This window comes from Serinus canaria, chromosome 1, assembly GCF_022539315.1.
Source record: "Serinus canaria isolate serCan28SL12 chromosome 1, serCan2020, whole genome shotgun sequence".
NCBI lineage: Eukaryota > Metazoa > Chordata > Aves > Passeriformes > Fringillidae > Serinus > Serinus canaria.
In genome coordinates, this window is record NC_066313.1 from 52,543,651 (window position 1) to 52,566,387 (window position 22,737).

The window sequence follows — 22,737 nt, forward strand, 5'->3', positions numbered from 1 at the left end:
GGTAGTGTGAAAAGTGCATATTATCTGGCTCTACGCCGATATTTACCATATGTATTATGTCGTATTTAGTAGTAGCGCTGTATTAACATTCTAATTCTATGGTCAACGTAGTTTTATAGTTAAAACGTTACTTTTGTAGTTAAAATAGAAACTATGTATGTGAGATTTTTTTTTAAAGAAAGGAATGAGGTACTCGCACCGAGACAGCAGGCACAGGACACCTAAATTTTTCAGAGAAAAAGAATTTATTGCTCCCTTATCAGAAGAAACGAACTTCTTCCTGTCTCGCTCAGTCCTGAAGACGCCGTCAGGATTAGGAGGAAGAAGTTGACTCTGACCAGACAAAATTCTTTGTTTGAATGGAATTTATGCATCATGTATGAGATGTATGAATATGCAACAGGCTATTGCTTTTAAGGGTTAATCCTCTGTTAACGTGTGTCCTTTTTTGGGGCTCATTTTGCCCAGAGAAAGGTACCCGAACTGTCTGTCACTCTGTTTTTATTGCCTTGTATCACCCTAATCCTAATTGTCCACATTTTTATTACTCTAATTTTATTACTATTTTAATAACCATTTTATTACTATTAAGCTTTTAAAAATTTAAAAACAAGTGATAGGCATTTTTCACAGTTAGGGTCACCCAGGAGCCTCCTTTCTCCAGACTAAACTTCCCCAGCTTCCTCAGCAGCTCTGCACAGGACATGTGCTCCTGAGCTTTCCCCAGCTCTGCTGCTCTTCTCTGGACACAATCCAGCACCTCCACGTACTCTGGTCAGGTTTGTACCCTGGTCTGTTTTGCTTATGCCTTATCAGAACCTTAATCAGATTTAAATAATCACTGCCAAATTTACTTTGTAGATTCTTACATGACTGTATTCATTTTATATAAAATTGCTGCAAAATTCTAATTCTGTGGTTTATTAAATTAGACATAGGACCTCATTCATAACACTGATTTTAGGGCTCAAAACTGAACACAGGATTTGAGGTGTGGCATCACTGGGATCAAGTACAGGTTCAAGTACAATCACTGCCCTGGTCCTGCTGGCCACACTTGCTGATACAGGTGTGAGAAATTAACCCCACTTTTCAAAATTTTTAAGAGCTTAATAAGGGATAAAAGGGACAAATCAATAACAGCACTGGGTGCTTGGCTACAGCCAGAGGCACATCAGCTCACCATAGTAACTCTTCTCATGCTTTTTCTATTGTATTGGCCAAATACATATTCATAAAGATTATGCATGTTCAAACATTTCTTTGAACTTGTTTACATGTTCTGGGAATTCTTTAGCTTGGTTTGACCCCTGACCCACCTTTTTAGAGTACATGCAGTAATCATGGATGTGGTTTGAGGGTTGTGTGTCACCCTCACAACAGCCCCTGTTCTGTGGTTTCAGTAGGTGAGTTATTGATAGGTGAAGGGTCAGTAGCAGGGATCCTCATCCCATCCATTCCTTAAATGCTATCTGACCATGAAGAGGGTTTCAGCTATTTCCACAAGTACTTTAAAGCAACATCAGCTATTTCACAAATATATCTGAGTTATTCTCATTATTGTCAGCTACAAAAATAAAAGTATTAGTTATTATTTCACAACTATAGCTGCTTCTGCAAAAGTTAGCACTGTAATGCACAACACAGCATCCACTTTAATAATTTGCAAAAGCCAATACATAATTAGTGAAAGCCAACAACTGCATGGTTATTTAACACCAAGATAGCAAAGGCAGAGAACAAAATACCATAAAAGGAGAATACCTTTGCAGTATTCTCCACAAGTTCTCTAAGTGGCATCAGAAGGCCACCCTGGACTGCCTTCCCTGATAGACCCTTGGAGACTGTAGCTGTGGACTTATGCAGTGCTGTGACAACCCGAGGCGGAGTTGTAAACAGGCCCTGAGAAATGTGCACAGTCATTTGACTGGAGTAATGCAACTGCAACAGTATAAAGGACTGCTTGCTAAAGAACTGGGTGTGCTTTTGGCTGTTGCCACACACACAGCGCTGTTACTTCTGCTTTGTTGATCTGTCCCCTATTACCCCTTATTAAACTCTTAAAATTTGGATGAGTAGGCTTCGTTTCTCACACAGGCCAGGATGCCATCGGCCACCTGGGCACACTCATGTTTACCTGCCGTTGACCAACACCCCCAGATCCTTTTCTGCTGGGCATCCTTCCACTCTTCCCCCAGCCTGTAGGGCTGCCTGGGGTTGTTGTGACCCAAGTGCAGGACCTGGCACTTGGTCTTGTTGAACCTACCCCAGCGAGCTCATCAGCCACATTAATAGGCATATTCTGGCTCATCAGGAGGCTATCCCAAACACATTACGGAGCTTTTAAGATCAGTTCCCTTTACCAGCTAGATCAGCTTTGGCTGTTCAGCACTGCTGGCATTATTTCAGTTGGTTTCCCAAATTCCTTTGCACCTGCCCAGATGCAGCATATCAGAGCTAAGATCAACCCCTGTGTCCAGGCTTGCAATTAGATTATATCTATTAGCCAAATACTGCTACACAATTCCAATTCCCAGATATATTACCTAGATTATACTTCAATGAGTCAACATGATTCAAGCACCCACAGGTGCATAAATCTTAAACTAGTAAAATCTTCCTAACAGAAGTCTGTTCTCCAACACAGGAAAAATTCTCTGTGGAGAATTTCCAAAGAAAGTCCAAAACCCTTGTGAGCTCTTCCTCCAAACTGTTGTGCTATAAAGCCATATAGTTCTGTGAAAGAGCTGGAAATTAATGCTCAGTTCTTTTTGGGAAAAAAAAAAAAAAAAGAAATCAGTTAATAAGCTCCAGTCCAGTTTCTGTCATACTTACACTGTAAGTCATCTTCAGCTGTCTTTGTATTTGTATGCTTATCTTGGGTACTAATACTTATTACCATGGAGCCCTTATCCTCACATCCCTATTGTTCCTCTATAGGGACCATCCTGCTCACTGTAAGAGCTGTTATTCACATCTCAATGCAACTAATTCCCATCAGGCACTCTTCATTTATGATGCCCCCGACAGGCTGATGAGGAATCCCAAATGTGTCATTCCACAGGTGCTCTGAGTACTTCACTTGGAATATCTTCACCTGTTTTTCCATCAGTGCTTGTGCTCAGTGCTTCTACACACGTCTCTGCTAAAGCACAGGTGACATGAAGGGCTGTGCTCAGAAATATCCTCATCTGTGAGCTGTGACAACAGAGGACCAGTCAGCAGAGCAGAGAGAGAGCTCAGGTGGGCATTCCTGTGGTCATTAACTGCAGAGGATACTTGCAAGACACCCTCAGCAGAACATGTTCTAGCAATACTACAGAAGCAGGCAGAAATCACACATTGTAAGGTGATTTTGCTCATGGATAGTTATGATATCTGGTTTGGAGGAGGAAACCAGCCAGGAGACAGACCTGATAAACCCAGCTAGCCAAAAAGCCCTGTCTCATACACACGCCTTCTGTGACATTGATATTCACAGCAGGCTCTCCCATTGTTTCAGACCACATGGAGCAAGTAAGTGCTGCCTCTTCTGAAGCATCAGGTCTGTTTTCCTGCATTAAGAAACAGGGTTCTTCCTCACCAGCCCAGTATCAATAATTCCTACCACTGATCTGGAATATATCATCAACAGCAATAAAATGTATCTTCTTTTCCCCTCCTCCTGATGTTTTAACAATATTTCCATCTTCTTTTCCACATTCAAGTCAAGCATAGACACAAATGTTTTCTGCATTTTCATTTGCTTAAAAGGCTAATACCACTCCTGGGTTACCTGTGGGTTTTGTCATACACGTTGGCATGTCTCTGGTTAATACTGAAAGATGATACCCCAAGGCATATTCCCGCTGAGTAGAAACAGATCTTCAATGAAGCAAAAAGCAATTCAGCTGAGTGCTGTCTTCAGCTCACACAGGGCTGCAGTGACAGAGGGGCTGATCAAGGCAAGAGTGGGTGGCTCTGACCTTCTGAAGAGGTATTGCACCAACACTGGGGTAACACTGCTCCTCTACATGTATCCCTGAAGATGGGTGGTGAAAGCACACACAAACCCAGAGTGTGATAGACCAAAGCTGAGGAGAGGTTTGCTTGCTGGATGTGTCAAACTCTCAGAGCTGAGAGAGAGATCTGAGGTTTCACTCTAAGAATGGTTCACAGGTCTGTTATCTCTGCGAAAGGTCCACTTTTAACAGGCTGAAATTCCTTACACATGATGAAACTTGAAAAATCCAAGAGCATTATGCATTGCAATACAGCGCCATGACTTTTAAGCTTGAAGCATACAAAACAAAAAAAAAACACTTAGGGCCACAGATACTATGTTTGTCCACAGTTACACAGCACAGATACAACCCAATTAAAACAGAACCCTAAGCCATGTGTGCATTAGACATCCACTGCCTCTTGGCCTCAGGGCTGAGAACTGGCTCCTGCTTATCTTTCATTTTGCAGTATAGGCTTGGACATAACCAGGCCATGACCTTCATTTGTTCCAATCGTTTCTCTGAAAACCCCCACAGGAGCAGAGTGACATAGTGAGCACTGAGGCATATGGACTTGGAATCTGGGATACCAACCATGCAATTAACACATGAATACTGGGTGGTTCTTTCAAGACTCATTTATCAAGGAACAAAGAAAGGTGCAGGTACAAGACTCTCATGTTTACCTTCTCCAACAAAGGTAATCTGACTTCAAGCCAATCACTTTATTCCATAAATGACAGCCTGAGTGAACCTTTTTTTTTAGGTCTCATGCTAATCAGCTGGCTGTATGGCAGTGATTTCCCTGTGAGCTAGGATGCTCTCAGTGTTACTCCTCGAGGCTGAGACACACCTGATCAGCTGCAGGTTTCTGGTAAGTGACCAATGTCACACACAGTCTTGTACTGTAGTGCCACTGGATTTTGTATTGGTAACTTTAAATCATTATCATATCCTCTGCAGTAACAGAGTAAACTTTGCTATCAAACTTCTTAAGTCTTACTTTTACAACAATTTTAATAAAACCACTTTTTTTGAAACCTTTGGCAGTGGTTCTTCAAGCATCTAAATTGCTCACCTGCGCCACCTCCTTGCTTGCCCAAGGCTCCAACACATTCAAAAGCCACACACCTGCACAGCCATCCCTTGCTCCATTTCAGAGCCACCTCCTGCATCTGCACAGTGTGTCTCCTAATGCAGCTTGTTTCTCTCTTACCAACAAACCATGTGGTAAGCAATTCTGTGGCCCACCTGTCCCAGACACAATATGGCACTGAGATGAGGTACCCTGTATTTCTCAAGGACTTCTCTGTGTGTCACAAATGAGGAGAGGGGTGCAATCCAACAAAACCCAGTCATTTCTCTCCTGCTGCAGCAGGACTTGTCCAGCTCATTTGTAGCACAAACACAGCTCTGCAGAACTGTTCTGTTTAATTTTCTGTTCAGGACAATCTGTCCCACCGGGTGCAACAGGCTTAGGTGTATTTAACAATTCCTAGTGCCCAGACAGGTAGTCTTGCATTCACAATGAATTTCAGAAACCCGAGTTTTGCTAACTCAGCACTGTGGAGGGGCACAGAAAGCACCAAGGAACTGTTGCTCTCATCAGTTGTGTCTCTGCTGCAGATGGCATAGAGCAGGAATTCTTCCAGTGCACTATGAACTTTGCTTGTGGATTAGAAGCAGGGAGGAGGAAGACCAGGAGAACAGAAATTACCTAGGAAAGATTTGATGCCTGTTCTTAGGACAAACAGTTGTATTTCTGTAAACTACAAAAGTGACATTTAAATGTAAATTTAAAAAATCATCAGGTGAAAGGCATTTTAGTTGAATGCAATTAGCACCATGGACTTGAGGGCTGTTTGCTGAGTAGTCATCCCTTCCAGCATATAAATTCCCAGGTACAAGATGTGTTGACAGTAGGAAAGCTTTTGACTATAAGGTTTTTTTCCTGCACTTCTGTACTCCACAGTGACAGGAAATCTCTGTCTCTGGCATGCTTCCAGCTTCATAACCATAATCCCAGGTGAGTTCAGTTCCAGCTTTCACATGTCTAAGGAATAAAATAGTTCATTTGCTTGAACTAATTGAAACAGTACTGTGCTAACAATTTGTCACCAACAACACACATGCAAACCCAAAAATTGTAGGGGGCAGGGAGCATCACACAGGCAGCTTGTTGGGAAGGAAACAAGGCGTACAAGGAGTTGCTGGCACACTCATGCTCCTTTGGCTATGGAAATTGCAAATAGGGTTGAAGTCTAAACAATGTGCTCTAACTTAGAGGGAAATTCTGGGAAACAAAAATCAAACAAAAAAAACCACTACAAAACCAAAGCCAACCAAACAAAAAACCAAAACCAAAACAACAACCAAGCAAAAAACACCAAAAGAAAAACCCAAAACCCCTTAAAACAAAACAAAACAAAAAAGGAAATCCATGTAAGTGATACATCTAAAGGAATAAGACAGTTTTGTTATTTTTCCTATGTACAATGCATAACTGAAGTTTAGACAGATCTTTAGCTATATTGTTGAAGACTGTCATCTTTGGTCTAGCAGGCTACTTTTTAATGCAATGGCATTATGTGCACCAAGCCCAAAACTCAGAATTAAACACCTGCTCTTTATGAATCAGCTGCTCTGGTAGTAAAATAGAAGAAATGTCTAAGGCAGGAAATTCATTGTCCAAAATGAATGCCAAGCTAAATACCTGAGATTATGATGCTGAGGAACAACTGATGGAAAATGTAAGAAAATATGAATATTGTGATAAAGAGAGTAATTCTCTGATGTTTCTCACTGGATATGGTATAGGGGACATCCAGTGAATTCCAAGGCAGCTGTCTTAGAACAAACAATGAGGACTTTTCATACAGCACATAATAGCAGCCTGGGACTTGCTGACTTGAGATGGTCTAGAGGTCAGACATGTAAAACAAATAAACAGGTGACTGGGCAAGTTCATGGAAAGCATACAATTAAGCTCAATGATCCAGAGGAAGTCCTTAATTTAGAAAAGTCGTAAAAGGGTGATGCCCAGAAAATGAAGAGCCAGTGATGTGAACTCTCCTTCAACAATCTTCTTCCCTAAGTGTCTTTGCTGGTCACTATTATCTCTCTCCAATGGCCTCAGTCCTCACTACACTTCTTTACCAAGTACTTGAGCAAGAAAGACACCACCTAAAACAAAATCCTCTTTTGGACGAATTTCAAAACCTTGTCCTCACAGTTCTTGGAGACCTCCCAGTGCAATCCACAGCATCTGTGTCAGTATGGAGCAGAGTTGCAAGACTCCACAGAAGATCAGTATTAGGTGGAACTGGTTTGTTGGCACAAATTCTCCCCTCTCTGTTCTGTTCTCACCTAGTTCTACTGCTTACATGAATGTCAGCCAACTTCATTCATACAATTCACCTTTCCTCTCCTTGGCTGAGCTGCTGCCATAATGTGTCTTGCTGGCACCAGCTCTCTGTACCTCTACTTCTGTTAGACACTAAGGAAATATCTGCATCTCTTACTCTCAGAACAAATTTTCACCTCTGTGTATCCTATTGTCACATTCCCAGGACATGCTGGGCTCCACAAAGTCCTGCTTGTCTTGACAGCTGTGAGGAAACGGACTGAAGCCAGCTTGTGTGGCCCACAAAGTGTCTCAACCTTAATATCCTAGGGGCTCAATCCTGCCCTATGTGAGGTGGCCATTCCTTGAGACACTACAGTGAGATAGGTGGATCTTGGCTTTCCAAATGACCATGCTGAGTAAAACTTATTTCTGCACTGAAGAAGATTATTACTAAAGTGGACACATTAAAATGAAACTTCCCTACTTTACATTTCAGTGCAAAACTGAAGCAAAACTCATTAGCGGTAACCACTCACTGTACTTCTGCTTTTAGTGAACAATAGGAAGTCACCTATAAGACAGTTTTGTGCATTTATGATCTAAGCATCTGCCCCACCCCTCAGTGTAATTATGCTCCAATAAGTGAGCAGTGATTTTTTTTCCTCCTAGTGCCTTGAATGAAAACATTAAACTTCCAGAAATTCACCTGTTTGTGAAGAATGCCACCCATGGAAAACTTCTGTTGTGAGTTTCTACAAACACACTTTGTGCAAAGAGATTTGGGCAGCAACTGTGCTGTAAAACAGAAAATCTGAATTAGAAACAGTCCAACACTACATCATTGGCTAAAAAACGATGTCAGATATCATTTTGTGTCAGATATCTGTCACCTGTAAAGGTAGTTTCTTCCTTTCCTTCTTGAGCCCACACTAAAAGTTTATCACCCAATGCCATTGCCAAGGCAGCAGTGCTAGGGAGCAAGCAATGGACTACATGAATGTGTGTTGGCCAAGTACAGAATGTGAAAGGTCACTCAGGTGAGCTCATTGGAACAGAAGGAAGGTTTCTGCAAGAAGCACTACTAATATTAACACCATATTACCTCTGCAAGGAAGGCTTAAAAACAGCTTAAACATATACAAGGTCTTTGCTGTAAGACATTCACACCAATGAAAAGAAATAAATTATTTGCAGTGTATCTGCAGATGAGTCTATGAACTATTTGTCTTAGCTGGAGGTACTTGGCAATTGAACAGCCAGTGTGATCCAACCTACTGTCCTGTCACCTGTGATGGCAGGGAGCACCATGTGTGCCTCTCTTGTCATGCACCCACCACCCATACTGTTTATCTGTAAAAACATTCTAGTCTAAGCTTAAATAAGTAAATGATGTATTTGCAGAGGCAATGAAGAGAACCCATGCAATTTAGTACTTACATTTAGAAAACGACCCACATTTCCTTCTTTTGTGGCATCCAGTACATAAATATTCTCTTCATTAGTGCTCTTGGGAAACATCCCATCATCCTCAGACTCCTCACAAAGTGCATCTTGTTTTGGCTGCCTGCTATTTTCTTTGCAGTCGGTTTTTAGGGGTGCATTGCTGGATGGCCTCACAACACATGTGTCATCCAGCACACTGGACTTGCCACACTCAACACCCTGCAGTGACAGACTCCTTCTTTCACTTCCTGCACTCTCTACACCAGCAGAGTCAGTCTGTCCAGTGTCCATCAGATGTTTTTCCTTTTGCTGCTGGGTGGATTCTGTCAATGGACATGTATGTTATTTCTCAACACCAGCTTAAGGCCAAAGCCTTCCCCTTGTTTGGCCCCAAACTCTTATCTACCCACTTTTCCCACATCCTCCAAAATCTAAGCAGCTTCCTTGCTATCTACAAGTCTATAACACTATTTTTCCATGTCTCTCATCAATCCTCCCACAAATGACTGCTTCCTGCTGTGATGCCTAAAGCACTTGCTCAAGGTGCCTCTGAGTGACCTAGTATTTCTCTCTTCTCAGATCCCATTCCATACTGACTTTTCTCACTTTTTATCATTCTCCACCTTAATTCCCAAAAGAATCACAAACTGTAATTAAGACAGAAGCAAGATGCATGTGCAAATAGCAACAGTTTCACACTGCCTCTCCAGTTTGACGTCCCCCCATCCCAGTATTATATCCTGTTCAATTTTTGTTGGCTGGAACAGGTACTGGGTGTGACACAGCAAGATCTGCATGGCTGACTTTCCCACAACTGCACAGTATTTGAGAAGCTGCTGTCTGGACAGTTCGACATGTCTCAACATCTACAGACAGCACTGTCCTACTCTAAGAACTGGCCTGCCCACACTGTCTACATTAAAGTCTATCCCCTGATGGGACACAACTGTACAAAGCATGCAGTATAGAGAGCTCTGCAAACCTACTTTCTTTTCCTTTCTTTGTTCCACTGGTTAGTTTTGTTTTGCTTGGCTGATGAATCTGAGAACTATCATCTTCATCTGAGCTGGCACTGTGTACCTGTGTATCAAATGAAAAGGCTGTGATGTGCTGAATGCAATTCCGGGCCAAAAGGGCACAGCAAGTGGCTTTTAAAACTCCCAGGCTGAAGTTTCAAAGCTATTGTAATGCATAGCTGTGTCTGAATTTGAGAAGTTAATACATTTACTGCAATGAAACATTTATATTAATTTCAAATTCTCTTTCAGAAAACCAGGAAAGAGTCCCCCAGTCATTAAGACATGTAAGTCCTTAAGTCCCAATAATTTCACTAGAATTTAAAGTTACTTAGCCAAATCCCAAACATGCTTTTTACAGTTTCAATGAAATTACCAGATGTGGCAGAATTTCTCCTCTCCCATCACAAAAAGGCAATTAGTTATGGGACCTCTAGAATGGACAGCACTGCAAAATGTTTGCATGAAAATTCCATGTGCATTTCTTAAGAGCAACGAATGCAGTAAAACCTACAGCATAAGTTTACACCAGTTTTCCTCCTCTGCACATGTTTGCAGGCAACACTTCACACTCATGAAGGTCAGGAGTCACATTCAGGTCAGTTCTCCCAACTCTACCGGTGTGAGAAAACTGCATAGACATTGTGAAATTCCCTTCTCTCCCTGCTGTGCCATTCTTTGGGGAGACTTCACAAAAATATTATCACTCTGACCCCCTAACCCTGTACACAAGGGGTGCAGGGAGGGAATAATTACTTCAGGCTCTTGAGGAGTGTAAGTGAAGGGGGGAGAAGGGAAGGCTATGAGAGTAGATAGTGCTGGTCAGGGGGAACATGCTGAAGGACTGATAATGGAGAGGGGATGGGATGCAGCTTCCAGCATGACAGCCTAGCTCAAAGTGTGACCCAGTCTCATGAAGAAAGGTCATTAGAACTATCTACACATACAAGATGAAAATGTCAAAGTTAACATACATATTCAACAGAGTGAAAATGAATTTGTTAAAGCCACATTACCATTTTTAGCTGGTGATTGGAAAAAACAAGTGTTCTAGTTCCAGGCCTTCTCACAGCTGCACTACTTGAGTTCTTTTGATGAACCCTGCACAGAAAGGTCAAAATAAAATGATAAAAGACAAACAGACCCATAAGTAACTCTCACAACACACATTTCTCTAACAGTCTCTAGTTCCAGTCTCTTCTCTAGAAGGAACTACAGCAGAGCCTGCGGTCTGGCCTCACCCCATGTTCTGTGAGTATTCTGTTTTTAAGAATTGAGAACCTAGGGTAGGTTCTTTATTGTATTTGTAAGAAAGCAGTTGCTCAAACTTTTCTGAGAGATCAGCAGCTGCTTTTATATTTTTTTCTAGTTGTCATGCTGAGAACCAAATTGTCTGTTGCTTGACTACTATTATATCAGATTATCTCAAAATAGAGCACCTACAGAGTTTTGCCTTTTCCTGATACTACTTTCAACAGTTTTGACAGTACAGCTTTCAACTAGGAAAACAGATTCACTGCAAAAGTGAGGTGTTGTCAGACTCTTAACAGGAGAGGTTAAGGTTTCTGGCAGGAAAGGTTATGTTACAAATAACAAAAGGTTTAGAGACTGGAGCAAAGGGCAGAACAGCTGGTGGCTGATGTATTATCAAACCCTTCAGTGTCATCAAGTGTCTTTAAACAATTTATTTCAAGTATACTTAATTAATTCTTTCAAATTAGCATTCCCATTAATGATCAAGTACACCCAAGAGATGAACTGAATTTCTAGAAAATGCCAAGCGGTACACATAAGTAAAATTAATATAGAGGGAAAACTCTGTCCCACTAGAGGAAATAATAGGGAATTTAAAAAGAAGTTCAGAAAGAAAAAAACCACCCTCATATGAGGACATACTCTAAGTGATACAACAGAATTCCTAAATTAGCAGAATATTAGTTTTGTTATGCTTAAGCTTACTTTGATAAACTTACAGAGTTGATTTATTTTCATTATCCACAGTCTGAGACAAAGAATCCTGATTCTCAAGAATGTCATTTTTGTCAGTCTGCACTAGTTCAATCACTGAGTCTGAACGACCAAGCTCAAGTTTTCTTTTTTTGGAAGAAAAGTCATGGCCTCTATCATTCACTGCACTTTTCTCCTTCGGCTCTTGCTCAGCATCTCCCAAAACTTCAGCTCTGCTCATTAATCTGCCTGAAAGAAAAAGAAAAGTTTTCTTGGTATTTTTTTTTTTATGTAACTTGTTTGCTGAGTCACACTCACTAGCACAGGTCAAACTTACATTAACAAATAGAAGAGCATTACTTGGGAAAGCAAAATATGAATGCTGTCTGTAATTCTATGATGTCAATATAAGCTGAAGTACAAACTGAATTAGAGAAGGGCATATAGTAATAAGACAAATGACAATGGCTTTAAACTAACGGAGAGCACATCTAGATTAAATATTAGTAAGAACTTCTTCACTGTGAAGGTGGGAGGCACTGGCACAAGTAGCCCAGAGAAGCTGTGAGAGCCCCATCTTTGGAAGTGTTCAAGGTCACTCTGGGTGGGGTCCTGAGCCTGGCCTAGTGAAAACTGTTCCTGCCCATGGCAGGAATGCAACTAGATGTTTTTAAGGTCCCTTCCAATCCAAACCGCCCTATGATTTTATGATTTTTACTGAAGGAAAATTAGCCCTGGCATAGGATGCATGGATTTGTGAAGAAAAAAGTCAGCAGTCTGAGATAGCTTTTGCTCCACTTGTTTGTCTGCCACCATCTCATAGCAGAGCTTTTCAAGGTTCTTATTCATATTGATCATACTGCAACTTAAGATTACATTGACACACTTCTCTTCCAACCCTGTATTTCCCTGCTCTCAAAAAAAATCCAGGACACACACCATGGGAGAGGAAGAATTATGCTACATGTCTTCACAGGTCCCTGCTACCTGAGTAAGTACAAACAAATGTCCCCTTGTCGATGTCATCCAGGCAGCGGACACCCCAGCCCTTCTTCTCCGTGTTGAACACTTGCAGCCTGACTTGAATGCCATGCTGTACAACTCTGTTCTGACACATCAGCTTGTCACACCTGCACAACACACTACACTCATAAATCCTGTCAAGAGAAGAACAACAAAACACAACAGAAATGGATGCATTAGCATAACAAAGTTCCTGTTATTAATTCCCCTTCCAAGCATCAACAAGGCAGTGGACTGAAATATGAAGACTCTGGCTAAAACTGGTTGTGCAGCAATGCTCTGAAGCTTGTGACTTTATTGACTGCTGGTTCATTAATTTTAAGAGTCTGTCTGCCATATTTTGGCATAAGTATACATAAGATTACATACATTTTGGCATAAAAAAACAAATGCTATATTTTTGTTTTATAGGAGTAAATCACACAGAAACAGAAATCCCTAAGAAGCACCTAATTCTATACTGGAACTGATTTAGCAAGACAGCATATGCCTGGACTTCACTGTAGCTGTCCTTGCTAATGAAGCATTTCCAAAAGGACTCATAATTGTGGGGGTTTTTTGCATCTGCTTCTAGGTTCTTTGACAACTTTAATTCTGTATGTCAGCCAAAACCTAACATCACACAGAAGACTGAAAGGGGCTCCTCAAGCCTGCAGATTGAAGCCTTTGGCTATTGCAGAAAGCTACCTGGCATAATTCCTCTCCTAGACACCTGAAGTAACTGGCATCTTCTCCAGGCCACCTATTAATCCACAGGAGCTGAATAAGAGAAAGGGCAAACACTTGAAGCATTGGATGGCTTTTGGACATTCTTGGAAGAGTCACCCATAACCAAGTCTGGCAAAAGCAGCTGGCTGATACATCTTTAGGATTCTGGTCACTCTTCACATTTCTCCTGGACCTTGATCTAAGCTGTGAAAACTGTAGGATCTGCAATACAAAAGTTTTTTTCCCTCCTTTTATTCAAGTCACATTAATTATTTTTTATCATCTTGATCTGTCACTAAAATTGTGACAAAAATAGAGGTTTCAGTAACCCAAAAACTCCATATATTTTAATCCTGTATCACTTAGACTGAACTATTAACTGCTGTTTTATTTGTTTGCTCTTATTTTACTCCTGTAGTCTTTCTTACCCACTAGGAACAGGTCCCTCCAGTCTTTTGTAACGGTACCCAAAGGATCTTTTACTGCTTGGAGACAGAGAAATTTTACTACAGCCTCTTGCTGTTAGCTGTAGGCATGCACATTTTGACCTAAAAATAAGAGTAAAACATCTCAGAATGGATTTGAAGCAGTATAAATCAATCATAAATCCAGGTAATTTGAAATGCACTTGACTATACACATACACACACTTCCATATATACACCTGTGTTCCCCCTCCCTGCTCCATTTACTCCACAAGGCTGTTTCAGGCACCTTTTTCCTTAGTCTCTTGGCTGGTTACCTGTACTTTAAAATACCTGTACTCCACCCCAACCCCATTCTTCTGCCAAGCTCCTTAAATGGCACATGCAAACAGCTGAAGTACAATAGAAACTTATTATAGGCAGGACACTGTCAAATGGATTGAATGAATAAAAATCACCTCTTCTGGCACAGCATCCCAGCCCGTTTGCCACTACTCGGTTATCTTCCTCCCTCCTTAGCCCCCAAGAAATGAAGAACTTTACACTGTGGAAAATTGAAGCAACAGTGCTTGTCTTCACCATTTTATGTCATGACAATTTTAAAGAGTCACAGTGACTGTGTAAATCCTAAACCCCAAAACTGCACATCAAAAGCATCTCAATTCTCATGGGACTTTTGGGCAAAGAAGTGGCATGCTGTGTGCTTGCTGTTTCTCACCATTCAGCTGAAACTAAATTACTAAAATTAAGTTTCATTGTACCAGGCTGTGATTTCAAGCTTTTGTTGGGTCATGAGCAACTATGTTGCACAGCAGCATGTGCAACTGCCCTAGGTGTCAGTAATACAAAATGGATGCAACACCAAATAATGCCTACAGAGAGATCAGATAAATATTCTTCAAGAAAGTAAACAAAAATACCACTAAACTTGCATATGGTAACTGTGGCAGGTTTCCACAGTGTCTGTAGCTCAGAATTACTGGGATTTAGAAAAAGATGACAATGAGCAAGAGTATTGGAACTGCTCAGACCACAAATGTATTCTGTAACCACTGAGTTTTGTAGTTTCTGTTTAGACAAAGGGAAGGATGACATGTAGAGGTTGGGAACGGGGATGTTTCTTCATCTGCCCTCAGTAATCCTCTAAGTTCCAAATGATCTGATCCCTCAAGGCTGTTCCACCTTATCTACAAGATGCCATTTAACAGTAGGAACTGCAGCAGAAACTGTCAGGCAGGATTCTTCCCTGCCTGCCATGAAAACAGGCCTGCCTCTGCTGGCACAAGACTCCCGTTCCCTACTCTTTTTCCACTTGCTTGTCAGCTCCACCTGGAGAAGAAGCACTGCCAGTTTGGAAGAAAGGAAAAGGAACACAATAATCCGCCTGTTGATTGCTTCCTTCCCTACAACAGAGGGTGGACCAGTGGGAGCACCCAAGCTCTGGAGAAGAGAAAGACACAATGGTGTCAGTCAACACAAAGCATGGCACAAGATATTCCAGCAGCGCTGGTCCTGTTTGGTACTGCGCCTTCACACTCCACCACTATTGCTATTGAGGCATCATGTGTCACTGGCCCGAGATGAGATCTTTCTACCTACCTATCGATGCAGCCATCTGTGCAGTCACAGGAATCAACAAACAGGCCGGAGAGATTGTTGAGATAATATCCACGAGGCCATGACGACTTCCGATACTTGAAATAAGGCAATTTCGCGTGGTCAAGATTGTTACAGAAGGAGATGGGCACAGACTCGGCTCCATCGCTAATATCGAACTCAAACACCAGGGGCTCAGGATTCACGGTGTTCCTGCCCAACAGCACATAGGTGTTGAAGGAGAAGTGATCAACAAATAAGAAATTGCACTTTGTTTCAAACAAGTAGTTTCGCACATCTCGAAAGCTTCTCAGACTTCGACCACAAGGAGCTTTGTAATTCACATCCAGTGGCTTCGAAAGGCAGTCTGCTTTTGCATGGCGTCTTTGGAAGTCAAACATGATTGGGATCTTCAGAGGATTTTCACCCTTGTAGGAACCCACTGCTCTGTTGGCAAGACATGCACTAGAGCACTTGTGGTGCTGATACTGCACATTTAAAGGTAAACCTTGAATTTTGCTGGATGCTTCTTCACTCCCTGAGCAGGTTCTTTCCATGTCCTCTTTTTCGCTATTTGAAGTAAAAGAGGAAAAAATAAAGAAAGAACAGCAGCATCTTAGACAACCAGTGCTGTGTTCAGTTTATTAGCAGTTCAATATTTTTAGCCCCATTGCTAGAAGGCCTAAGGTTTCCCATGGTGCAGTTTTCCTGACAACATATAAAGACATATTTAGTTGCATTAAAAAAAAAAAAAAAAAAAAAGCTTCTTCCCAGAACTTACATGCTAAAACACAGCAAGGAAATTAAAAAAAAAAATGGAACAACATATCTACCCCTGTCTTTCAAATCAGTACCTGAGGCTAAATACTACACACAGAAAGACTAAGTTACACACCTGACAGTCTGCACACTAAGGAAAGTCTGAGAACTGATGCAGAAGTCCTAACCCTGATTACACTCATGAACCTTTATTCACAACCACACCCTATTCTGCAATGTTCTCATGTGGGAAATTAGAAAAGTATATCCAAAACCTCAGGTTTTCTACGTAGATCAAGTTAAAAACATTTTCACTTTGAAAACTCGCAGGATTCAAATTGGGTTTAAAACACTGACTTTGGAAATACAAATTTTAGAACTCTCTCAACTGCACTAGAGAATATGTCAAATAAGGAACTGAAAGAAGGCACTGACCTGTCTGAAGCTTCTACAGTGTCTGCAGCATTGTCATCCAGAACAAGAGGCTGCAGTTTGGGTTTGGTTTCCTGTGCACCATCTCCATTCAACTCTTCACTTACTGAAAAAAATTGAATGTGAACAAACTCTTAATCAAACCAGATTTCAATTCATGATTGAATTTACTTTAGTTACTAAAGAGATAATTAACAAAACACATTACAAACAAGGCATTGCTATGAACTACAGCTAACAAAAAGCTTGTTAGCAAGTGTCCTACTGAAAAATCTTCCATGTGGTTTTCAAAGTGACCAGAAAGAACACGCACATGAAACACATTTACAGATGTCCCTTCATTGTTAGAGATAAAAGGATGCCAAGCTATTACAGCCAGTGGAGCCATGAACAGGAAAACTGCTCACAGACAGCTCGGGTTCATAAGGGCTCACTAACTCAAATTCTCTTCCTGTAGTACAAGTATTATACGTGTACATACAAACCACAAAAGTACAAACCCAGGTGAGAGTTCACAGTTCAGTACTTGAAGACATTAATAATTAGGCTTTCCTAATTGTAATGCGAATGGCCTTCTCAGATCTATTTTATTGATTTCAAACAAGGGAATTGAGCTTCTAGTGAGTAAAACAAGACAAATTAAATCCATGTACCAAACAAACACAATGGAAATGCACATACCATTTACCAAGGTTAGGAGATCACCTAGATTAGCTTCATTCACCAGTGCCCAAGCCTGCCAGCATTCTGTGCAAAAAAAACAAACCAAAACAGATACTAAGTTGGATTTAAGTGATGATAATAGGCAAAACAAGTGTTTTAACAAGTGTTAAATCCTCCTAGACAATTGTTTCTCCTCACTTGCTCACCTAGAGCATCTCAAGACTGAGACTACTAGAAACGTGCTGCACCACAGACCTGAGCAGACACATCTAGGAATTACAAAATTGTTACAGCTCACAGCACTGTGAATTGTTGTGAATTGGCACTGAATATCCATCAGCTTTTGGAAAGCCGATGGAATGTTTCCAAACACACAAACTGGTGGCCTACAGTGGTACAGTGGCAGCAATATACATCAAGACAATCTAGTGTAAGCTTCTTCCTTGGTCATCAGACTGATCATCTTCAGGCTAGAAGTGCTGGAACCTGGCAGACTGAATTAACGGTACTTCTAAATTGGTGGAAATGGCCTTCAGATAGAAAAGTGCAACACACCCATTCTGTATTAACCTCTTACCCCGTGCAATAAATATTACAAGCTGGCAGAAAACTCTCAGCAAAATCCACCTTAATATTATAGCTTGAAACCTTTACAGAACAAAGCACAGAAAAATTCAAACTGAACTTTATCACAGATTCACTGCATCATCTGGGGATTCAAGTTCAACTTTTATCTCTGCACTGCTTTGATATTTTGTTGTAACAGTCAAGATGTGGGAACTCAAGAACACAAAAAATTGCACTTCCAGTTTAGAGGAAGTGTTATATATAAAATGTGTGTGGCTATATTAGTTTAAAAGCATCTTACACCACTGTACATTTTCTTGCACAAAAAAAAACCCAATAAAGTCCACAGATTACATTTATATGGGTGACTTAAAAAAAGAAGCAATTTTACTCAATTAAATAAACCAGTAAAAAGAAATCTGGACTGCTCCAAGCTGATCAGAATTATGATTTGAGTGTATTTTGATGTAGATAGAGGAAGCTTATTTCCTTGAAAATCAGAAAAAATCTGAAATGCATTAGTGTCACATTTTTCTACTATTGTTTCATGTTATAATGGTGTCTCTGATAAAAAATAATACAGAGGTGATTATTATCCTACCCCAAAACCAATCCACTGACAACAGCTTGAAAGGCTAAAACTTCTGATGATAAAAGAAACACAAGGCACTGCAGATATTTCATTACTTCTCAAAAATGAGTATTTCAGTTCCATGTGCTTAAGAGCCATTATTCGTTGAAAAAGTATACAGGCAAAACAAGAAAATAGCCAATTGTACCTGAAATTACTTTTCTTTTTTAAAAGAGAAAAGACATTTTTTTAAAGTTCTTAAAATCACCAACAGCTAAGTTGTTAAAATTCAGAGATATCTGGTTTATGGCAGATATCACACAGAGCTACACAATGCAGGCCACAGCTACTCTGCAGTCCAGTTTAACCACCACAAGGATTTCAAACCTTGGTTTGTTGCAGTTCCATTCTTGATCTTTTCCTTCAGCAAGGACAGCACATTTTGCAGCTGCTCAAATATGACATCCACTCTTCTACCTCCCAATTGTGTCCAAAATGTCTTCACATCAGCTGAAACGCAAATTACCATTTACAGCTCCTGAGAAGTCTAAAAACATGCATAACTCCTAGGAGTATTCAAAGGCTCCCACTCATTTAAATTGGAGTCACTTCTGAAAAAACAATCAGTGCAGGAGAATTCACTAAACCTCCAGAAGTTTATTCCTAAACCTAATCAAGAAAGTGAAACAGAAGTCAAGTGATGAACTGGAGTGGCTTCCAATGGTGTACAATGCTCCTTCAAGCAACTTTTTAAGCAGGTCACAAAGGGAGCTATGGAAGCGTTTCTTCAAAGAGCAGCAAATGAGTCCCACTAAAAATTAATCACTGAAACTCACAAAAGCGACACAGGAGAATATTTTCAACTGAATGAACTGAATATTTTATTGACAAAAGACACTGGGATTTTTTTTAATAGCTGTAACCTCTCTTAGCTGCATAGGCTGACTATCCTGTCGCATCATTCATTTTGGTATGTTTTGTCAGGGAAGAAACTTTCAAAATATTTTCAGATAAAAAGAGTTTGATGAATTTGGCTCAACAAGGGGTATCAGTTGAAATAACTAACACATCCCATTATATCAGGCTTCCTTCCTCTACTAGAAATATTTATAAGGAAAATTTTGTTTAAAGAAATGTTTTTTAAGCTACTGGTTTAGAACCTCTTCTCTGTCAAAGGTATGCACCTTTGAGATGCTAAGCCCATTCATGAAGGCTCTTGTTAAAACTGTAGCTGTGCATCTTTGTCAAGGACTGTGAAAAGGAAATATGTTTCAGTGTGTCAAAAGATAATGGCAGAAGAAAGAACCAGCTCTTTCTCAGTTAATGTTGCTCTTCTTCAATGACCAAGCACAAAAGCATAAGCAAATCTGCTTTCCTACTCAAATTTCTAGAGGTGGAGTCCACTGTCACCACACTAGGCTTTACATTTCACTATCAGACAGCAAATCTCTGTTGGCAAATGTCCTGGGACGACGCTCGCCCTGCAGTCAAGAAATACTGCAATCCTGTCAGGCTCATAAAAAAATATTCCTTCATTTTTTGACTTAGTAGAGAATGACTTCTGTTGCCCAGGGTACTGGAAGCCCAGTGATGCTATGGCAGTGTGGTTACTCTCAAAAGCACCATGACAGCAGTAACAATCCAAGAAGAAGTAACAATCTTTTGTCACAACAACCTCTGCTGCTCATGTCACCAGCAGCTAAAGGCATAATACTTAATATCAACAGGCAATGACAAAAGTACTTTTCTCTTGTGAAATAGCTTGATTTGGCAGTAATTCTCAACAAAATTTAATGACCTTTATATTAACAGAATTTTTTTTAAACATGTGGAAAGTTTAAAGTCCAATTACAGAAAAAGTCACAACAATTTTTGGAAATCTACACTACTGGTCCAAAGGACACCGCCTGCCCTGTGCCATTCCCACCCTTTTGCTGTGTATGAGAGTATCACAAATTTAAAAAACAAAAAGTATATTTAATATTTGTGTTTAAAATAAAATTTTAGAAATATATTCAGTTAAAAATATGCATTTTGAACTTCTAGTAATTAGTTTTCTTCACTGCAGATTAAAACTGCTGTCCTTATTCATTACATGTTTTCAGCTACTTCCATACATTGACTAAATCTGGATAGCACTGGTGGATGGATTAATTCAGAGAATGGGTGACAGAACAGTTTCTTGTTTCTGGGTCCTCAGCTATAATAATGTCTAGGCCATAGGGAAATAAAACACTCACCTTGGAAAAGCCTCCCCAGTTCTCATGCTGGATTGCCCCAAAACTCTGGCAGCAAAAGCTTTGTTTTGCACGAAGAAGCAAAGACTGCATTTTTGTTCATTGTATAATTTTAATTTCAAAAAAGACAGATGTACACACCACTAATCTCTCCAGTGCTAATGCTATCACCAACCATAGCCAGAAGGACAGGGAATGAGCAGACACCAGATACATCTACCTTGTAAGCATTCAGAACCATCTCTTCAGCTGATGGATTGGTGTGCACTGGCATCTGGCTGGAGGGATTTTCTTTTCCCTTTATAGAATCCTTGTGACCACATATTTATTTTTTTCCCAGCATTGTGCAGGGGAATGATGCTTGAGCAAGCAACAAGCAGCCAAAGTCAGGGCTATTTACTCCAGCCACCAGATAAATAACCTGGGTGCCTGTTTCCTGTAGCACTGCTTACAAACTTCTTACACCATAAAAGGCAAAACTGTTGTCTTCCAGTAGTAATTTTCATATCAGAAGCAGTGCCAAATATACATTCCTTTCCTCTTTCCCTCCATAAATCCAAATTACACTACCTTCAGTGCTCTCCTCCCTGGAAATGGTAAGGTTCTCCTCTTCAAAGTCACACAGCACTGCAAGAGATGCAGCATGGACAAGTGAGAAAGAGATCAGGTGAGGAATTAAAACTAGTTGTACTTAGCTTTTCAAAATTTATACTAGTAAATACTGCAGTAGGCATCAGCAGAGGAGCACTGTGTAAGAATGTGATGTGTTGAAACAGTCACTCCCCTTTCAGACAGTCATCTCACGCCTTGTCAATATCTAGCTGAGGAGCACTCAAACAAGCGAGGTGAGGAATTTTTTTTACTTAAGTCATTTCTCACTGTCCTTCAAGCATGAAGCTGTCACAAGATGACCCAAACTTTCCAGCACATTGAGATGAGCCCACGCAACCTCCCTGCCCATTAACTCACTGTTGGGTTTTTTTTTTCCTAAATTGATGTGCTCAGTACAGAAGTACTATAACTAAATCAATTTCTTTAGGGGAAAAAAAGGGAAAGCTGTTTTTAGATAAATAAATTACTGAATCTGTTTCTTGACAAATGCAAAATACCCTTCACTGCAAGAGCACAAAGACAGCACTTTTCAACCACATTGAAGATTCCAAATTTTATCTCCACGAATCACAGAAAATAGGTTGGAAAAGACCTCTGAGATCATCCAGTCCAACTTATGACCGAGCTACAGGGTGCCAACCGGACCATGGCACTGAGTGCGACATCCAGTCTTCCCTTAAACACCTGCAGGGACGGTGACTCCACCACCTCCGTGGGCAGCCCATAATGACACAGACTGCATGAAACATGCCTTATTTACATTAGCTGCTTCATCTTTTCTATGCTGTAACTCAAAAAAGAAATCAACCCCAAACCTTGCCTTCCTTCTGGATACTTCATTTAGTTGAACGGGAAAACAGGTTAAGACAGTTGACTCCTAAAAATGTTTCTTACAAGACTAATGGCTGCCCAAAACCTGCATATATATATATATATATATATATATATATATATAAAATTTTTTAAAAGGCTTACTGCTTTTTTCTTCCATCCTCCGGGGGTGCTGCTCGGGGAGCTCTCACCCGCGCTGAGGCGGCGCCGAGCCCGGTTCAGGTCGGGGTCTCGCTGCGCTCCGCCACGGCTGCAGGGCCCGCGCCGAGGGCCGGCGGGCAGGAGCCGGGGTGCCGCTCGGGCTGGGAGGCTGACATGGGGCGTGCCTGCAGCCAGGGCTCGGGCCCCAGGTCACTCCCGCACCCCTCGGGGCCTCGTCCAGGCCCCCGTCGGCTTCTTCAGCTGCTGCGGCTTCTTCACTTCTCCGCCCCCTCCTCCTCCAACGCTGCACCCGCGCTGCCCACCGCCAGGGGGCGCAACCCCGCCGGGGAGCTCGAGCGCCTGTATGTGGGCAGGCCCACATGAGGCGGGGCCGTGCGCACTTCCTTTCCCTATTTTTCCATTGGTTGTGGCTGCAG

General features: G+C 41.1%; 1 protein-coding gene across 3 annotated transcripts; it reads right to left on the reverse strand.

Annotated features, from left to right (window-relative positions):
- Nucleotides 1-4,606: 4,606 nt before the first annotated feature.
- Nucleotides 4,607-22,637, reverse strand: SETDB2 (SET domain bifurcated histone lysine methyltransferase 2). 3 transcript variants are annotated; one of them, XM_050973965.1, is made up of 14 exons: nucleotides 22,304-22,635; nucleotides 21,287-21,343; nucleotides 18,867-18,989; nucleotides 17,360-17,425; nucleotides 16,682-16,784; nucleotides 15,491-16,057; nucleotides 13,895-14,014; nucleotides 12,723-12,892; nucleotides 11,762-11,984; nucleotides 10,805-10,889; nucleotides 9,759-9,852; nucleotides 8,767-9,095; nucleotides 8,036-8,124; nucleotides 4,607-5,700 (listed from the first exon to the last, which is right to left on the reverse strand). In XM_050973965.1, exons 1-14 carry the CDS (start codon nucleotides 22,317-22,319, stop codon nucleotides 5,697-5,699), a joined length of 2,046 nt encoding a protein of 681 aa, XP_050829922.1. In that variant the 5' UTR covers nucleotides 22,320-22,635; the 3' UTR covers nucleotides 4,607-5,696. The 3 variants fall into 3 exon arrangements, with proteins under 3 accessions (XP_050829922.1, XP_050829911.1, XP_050829933.1); XM_050973954.1 differs by having other exon boundaries at nucleotides 4,607-6,036; XM_050973976.1 differs by lacking the exon at nucleotides 18,867-18,989 and having other exon boundaries at nucleotides 4,607-6,036; nucleotides 22,304-22,637.
- Between the last annotated feature and the right edge of the window lie 100 nt (nucleotides 22,638-22,737).